The 6542-nt window shown below is 25.5% G+C and overlaps 1 protein-coding gene across 1 annotated transcript in view; it reads right to left on the bottom strand.

Annotated features, from left to right (window-relative positions):
• The window catches only part of LOC110103559 (AP2-like ethylene-responsive transcription factor At1g16060), a 9362-nt gene extending 4445 nt beyond the window's left edge, over positions 1–4917 (bottom strand). The window contains exons 1-7 of the mRNA XM_020832331.2: positions 4757–4917; positions 4587–4669; positions 4424–4432; positions 4252–4340; positions 4091–4164; positions 3956–4006; positions 3431–3507 (exon numbers count right to left, since the gene is read on the bottom strand). Coding sequence (XP_020687990.1) covers positions 3431–3507; positions 3956–4006; positions 4091–4164; positions 4252–4340; positions 4424–4432; positions 4587–4669; positions 4757–4917 — 544 coding nt within the window. The remainder of the gene's footprint in view (positions 1–3430; positions 3508–3955; positions 4007–4090; positions 4165–4251; positions 4341–4423; positions 4433–4586; positions 4670–4756) is intronic.
• Positions 4918–6542: the final 1625 nt, after the last annotated feature.

Raw genomic sequence — 6542 nt, 5'->3', positions numbered from 1 at the left:
ATTTAATTAGTTTTTATTTTACCCATATTAAGCCATGAAACACTGTGGCAGGGATTAGTTAAGTAGCCGTGGAACTGAGTGCCTCCCGCTCTGTAAGCTCATAACCCCTTCCAAGCCTGTATCCCTTTGCGTTGGAGGACAGAATTTATTATTTATTTTGATTAGTTACATTTGGTTAATTTGTGTGTGGCATGTTGGGGTCCTTATTTTTATGACCATATTTATATGTGGTTGATTTTAGCGTATGTGTCTTATAGTATTGTGAATGGTGCGTAACTCTCTTCTGATTTTGATGCCTCCTATGTGGCCTGATCTTTGCATCTATTATGGTTTTTTTGATGGATTATTAAAATAAAATATTTTTTATTTTATTCAATTATATAAAGGATTATTTTAATTTTAAATTTTTTATTTTTTTATTAAAGTTTATTTATTAATGTTTGTAAAATATTATATATTAAAATAAAATATAAAATAAGTTTTTTTATGTCTTTTTATATTGTGCCTTGCCATCTATATTTATCAAATCATATATCACATTAATGATATATTTTAGAATTGTATGAAAAATTAAAATTTTTAACTAATTAATAAAAATTTTTTTTTGTAAATTTTTATTTTGTTAGATTTCATTTTATAAAAGTTTTTATATAATTAATTCATAATTCATATAAAATGATATTTGCTCGGTTTAGAATCTGCAAAATTTTATGAAAGTTCTTAATGCGATATATACTATTACTCTCCACCTGTAGAATCTTTCGCGTGTGGATTACGTGTATGTTTTCATGTGTTTTTTATTAAAAATGACTAAGTGTTATTGATGTGGTAGTCTTAATCTATTTTTGATAAGAATGTGTTTGTTTGTCTTTCATCTTAATTAAGGATGATATGAACCTGTAAATTATTTTTTCAAGATATACTTGGTGTTTAATAAAATATATTTATAATAAAAAATATAAAATGATTTAAATATATTTTATTTTAATTTAATAATTTTTATATATGTGTTTATTAACATCTTGCGGTCATATTTTATCTTGTTTATTTTCTTTTGATCCTTTATGTGTTTATTTTTCTTTAACTAATTATACTTTTATACTATAATTGATCCAATCTCCAAAAGGTTAAATAATGCATGATTGTTTATTATCTATATTCCTTTGAATTGACTATCAATATTATTATTAAATATACATTTTATCTATTTATTATTTTAGAGTGAGTGGTTGTCTGTTAAGTTATTCTGTTATTTTATATTTAAATATTGAATTAATCAATTTATAATTTTTTTTAATAAAATTATTATTAAAATTACTAATTACACTCCAAATGGTGATGAAATAGTTGAAGCTCTATGCTGAAAATGAAAATATAATTATCATAATTGATTGAAAGTTTGATTACTATTCTTACTAACTTTGTGAATGATTAAGGATTTGTTATAGCTTTCTTATTATTTCTAAACATTTTTTTTAACAAAAATTTCTAATTCAACAAAAAAAATTGTACTATTAGTATTTAAAGAGCTTGAGGTAAAAAAAAGTCCCAAAATGAAAAACTAAATCATAAACTAACTTATTTGTATTATAAAATTAAAATAATTTAACTTTTTTTTAATATTTTATGGGCATATTACGTAAATAAAAAATTCTCTTTAATTATTTTATTACCTATTTTTAACATTTATATGAGAGAAGCTAGCATCATTCATGTCGATGGTATTGTGCTCTATATACCTAAAGTTCCATGCATATTATTGATTACTCTATTTAGATTCCACTGGACAGTTACCCAATTTGCTGTACCAGGATCCACTTCAATTTAAAAAATAAACTTATATATCTAACATTTTATTAATTAACGGCTAATCAACAAGGTAGGTATTATAAATTTTCTTATGTTAAACCTTATAATTAGCAAAAGATTTTAGTTGATCATAAGTGATTATTTTCTTTATATAGTCCTTCCAAGAAAGTCGCTTTAAATGAACAGATAATAATTATTTTTAAATTAATTATTATATTAATTAGCTTTTCCATTGGACAAAAAATAAGCACGTTGCTGTGGCTATAATTAGAAATCCAAATTAAACAAACTGCTGAAATGCGAAATAAAATCATATAAATATTTAAGAAAATGGAATAATATAATATCCTAGATATTTAATTTTTCTGTAGGGTTATCGCCCAGGCATATTTTATCTATTTTAGTAAACAACCATTTGTTTATAAGAAATCATAATAATTATTGATATGTTTTTATTTCTGTTGAATTCATCCAAATTTTATTATTGTCATTGAGAATTTCTAATTCTTGATTTTAGGAGCATTATTTATTGATAAATTCTTCTGTATTCTATGATTAGTGTGTCTGCACAATGTCTTATTTTTTACTACTTGTATCTATTTGTAATGATTAATTATTATTTCCTGTATAATTTCTACAGTAAATTTTTAATAAATGGAATTTTGATTTTGTTAATTTCTGGTTTGGCAAAATTTTCATGATGTATATTACGAAAGAAATTTTGTTTACATATATCTCTATAGTGTTAATGCTTGATGCCAGTCATAAATATACTTATATAATATTTCTCATATAATTAATCTATTTTTTTTTTTTGATTAACATAGATATTTTCAATATTTTTAGTTGTTATTTTCCATAAATAATTCTTTATTTTTATTGCCACTATTCGATTTTTATTACAATTGCCCTTGCAAAATTCAATTATCTAAAAATTAAGTATTCGCAAAATTAAAGGAATAATTTTTTATTTTTTATTTAGACACAGATTTTTTTCTTGAAAAAAATAAATTAGGTTGGAAAATTATTTATGCACTCAAAATTTTTTCATTTTTAACTTAGTTGAGATTTCTCAATGTTGAACACGTTAGCACTGTTAGTGGCGCGCTCTTAAATTGTAATGCCAGTCCTAGTAGAGATTTAAACAGTATATAGGTCAATTATATTCAAATTATCAATAAATTTGTTGCCAACATTAAATTTGTTAAAAAATTCAACCTTTGAATTGCGTTCAGTTTAGATCCTATGCAATATGCAAATAATTTTTTATGTATTCTATAATGTTAATTTTTCAAAATAAATTTAATAATTCTAAAAAAATATTTTTGGTTTATATAAATTCCTGTGAGGGATACCCTTACCTCTAATTTTCAACTGATATGGCACATATGGAAACTATTAAGAACCTATATTTTAAATAGATTAAAAATAAAATAATAATTTAATTTTCATAATTGTTATTATCACCAAAAAAAATTTAAATTTAAAATTTTTTTTATTTAAAAACTGATTTATAAAGCAGAAAAAAATTATCCCAAATGAAATCTAAATAATAATCCTATGCCCTAAAAATAATTTCTTCAACAAAAAATATAAAGAAAATAGAAATAATGATAAATACCGTAAGTCCCAAGATATAAATATTTGTTGCCAAATACACGACCAATTCGAGCTTCCCATCTTCCATTATGATGATGCCTACAAAATATATAAAAACAAAAACATTTTTCATTAAAAATAATAAAAATAAATAGCATTTCATGCAATAATCTAAATTATTTTAATTAAAATAATGCTTATATTTAATAAGGAAAAAGAAATAATAAAAAGTGATGCTTTAATTAATTATCATAAGCAACGGAGGAAGATCCTTAGGCTGCCTACAATAAAGGAGCGAATCACATACAATTCCATCAGAATCGCAACAAACTCCTCCTCAAATGAATCACTCACCATTCAAATCTGATCTAACGGTGAGGAATTCATCAATAATAATCTTATTTTTTAAAAACTTTAACTGTCTGGATGAGCCATATTTATGCATGGAATTGTTCTTCTGATCTATACAAAGATAGCCACCCGAAATTTCAGCTTTTTTTTTAATGGTTTCTCTCTAATTTATTGCAGTAATATTAAAATAACTCACCTTGCTACTCCTCTATATTTAGACACTCCTCTTGAGAATCCACTGCTCTTCCTGTAAATCACATGAAATTTTAATTAATAATAATAATAATAATAATTAAATAGTTTATTTTTGTGTATTTTTATGATTTTTTACCTTCTCAGAGATCCAATATACTCTTCCTTGGATTGGCCTGCCATTGCTTTCAGCTCTTCTTGATAGTTTAGCAGCTGAAATTTTCAGAAAGAAGAGAAATAAATAAAAGAGAATATAATAAGAATAAAAAGATAAATAAAGAAAAATAAAATAGAAATTACAGGAAAATTCAGGGTGGTCTCTTGGCCCCAGTACTTCAATGCAGCTAAATCATAAGCTCTTGCTGCTGCTGCTTCATCATCATATGCTCCTATATATTTTCACAAAATTAAACAAAAAAAAAAAAATTCAACCAAAAATTAATTTTTTTTTTTTATTATTGTTCAGACTCACCAAGATAAACTGCAATGCGTTTGAATTCCATGCACAGAAGAAAAACAGCAGAGAAACAGAAAAAATTAAAACAAAATTACCTTATAAAACTTGTAAAAAAAATAAAAATATGAAAGAAAGAAGAAAATCAAGCAAGCTAGATTATGGATATAATATAAATCACCCTGTCTTCCTTTCTTGTTTTGGGATTCATTCCAGCAGTTCTTATCCCAGAGATGAGCTTCGTATCTTCCAGTCCACCTGTGCCTGAGAAGTCAGGAGCAAGAACAAATATAAGAAAAAATTTTAAAAAGAATTGTGAAGAAGATCGAGATTTATGATCAGAGGAAAAACCTGGTTACACCGCGGTAAACTGAACTTCTCTTAGAGGGAGTTTCTCTCGGCACGTTTTTCCTCGTCCTCTTCATCTTCTCAACGCCATTGTTGCTCTCTGATCTGGTAGTTTCATTGCTCTCATGGTTTGACGCAGAGCTGTTCGGCTTCTTCTTCGCCATGGTTTTGTCACCACTGTGATAAAGAGAAGGAGAGAGATATTGGAAGAAGAAGAAGAAGAAGGAGGAGGAGGGAGAGAGAGAGAGGGAGGGAGAGAGAGAGAGTCTTAAAAGGAGTGGAGAGGGGGGCCGGCAAAGGATGGATTTTGGAGGAGGTAATGGGAAAAAAGATTTTGCCGGCCTGAAAAAAAAATAAATTAATTAAATATTTTGATAAAATTTGCATCAGTATAAAAAAGTTAAAAAACATAAATATTTAAAATTAGAAAATAAAAATGGATATTAAATTTTAATTTTAAAAAATTTAAATATTTATTTACCTTTCCTATTATATAAATTGTATTAGAATTTTTTTATTTTTTTATTTTAATGAGTCATTTTTCTCTCTTTAATTTATATTTTTATCTCTAAAGTTTCTCACTCAATATTGTGCTTAATTGGAGCCTTCTCTAATTAGAGGTGACGATTATAAACTTTAAAAAGAAAATTTAAGCATGTATCTTTAGATTTTCGCATTAATACAGGCTTTATTGTCCTTAGGTTTCCATTGAGATTAGTGAAGCCCTGAAATTTCATATTTAACACTAAGCTCAGAGCAAATCCAAAGACAATGAAGCCATCTTGATATGAATTCCACCAATAATAAGTATTTTTTTTTTCATAAAATAATTTGAATAACTATGATGTTTATAATATTTTATTTACTTGTAATCTGACCTTTGTTTGGTTTGAAGAATTATAATGCATCATATATTAAGCTCACTTTGACGATCTTTGATGATATAAAACATTATTATTTTGTTCAATTTTTATTTAATAATGGTTGATTATTTTAAGTTAAGGTTTTAATCATGCATTATTTAAAAAAAAAAACATAAGTAAATATTAATTGGTCATTGTTTGTAAATTTTTTACTAATTATATGAAAAGTTATTGTAGCAATATTTTGGTCATGAAGGATGTGACTATTATTTGTGGTAAAATTTGTTATCATATTTTTTAATGAATTAAAACAAAGTAGTTTTATTTAATCACATTTATTCATGCATTATAATTTATAATATTTATGTGTGTACTATCAAAAAAATTAAAAAAAAAATCTAATGCTAGTTCTTAAGCATTTATAATGAACCATTAAATTCATATGTGTTAACATTCTAATTTGACACTAGAAAATTATAAAATTTAGACCACTAGGTAAACTAATTTGAGAAGAGGGACTCTTAGAGTAAAAGAAGCTAAGGTCTTTATTATAAAATTCTAGAAGACTAAAGTACTCATATTCTATTTTTAATAAATTATCAGGCACTAATTCAATTACAAATTGTCCTTGAATATTTACTAAAAGAAAGTATTTTGATTTTGAAATGATAGATCCTCCAAGTATCACTACAGGAAAAAGCAGAAATTTCTAGCGAAAATTAGGCCATTTTCGGCGGATTCTTATGTTCTGGCAGCTTTTCGGCGAAAAATTTTCTGTCCGTAATAGTCACGTAGGAAAAAATATTCAACAGTAGTTTTTCTGCCAAAAATTTTTGTTGGCTGATTTCTAGCAGGTTACCAATGGATTTGTGTTAAGGTATGACCGACAGGCCAGGGAAGTGACGGGCGCGAACTAATTGCTACCA

Source organism: Dendrobium catenatum, unplaced genomic scaffold (assembly GCF_001605985.2).
Source record: "Dendrobium catenatum unplaced genomic scaffold, ASM160598v2 original_scaffold_254917, whole genome shotgun sequence".
Classification (NCBI taxonomy): Eukaryota; Viridiplantae; Streptophyta; class Magnoliopsida; order Asparagales; family Orchidaceae; genus Dendrobium; species Dendrobium catenatum.
This window is presented reverse-complemented; position numbering and strand designations above follow the sequence as displayed.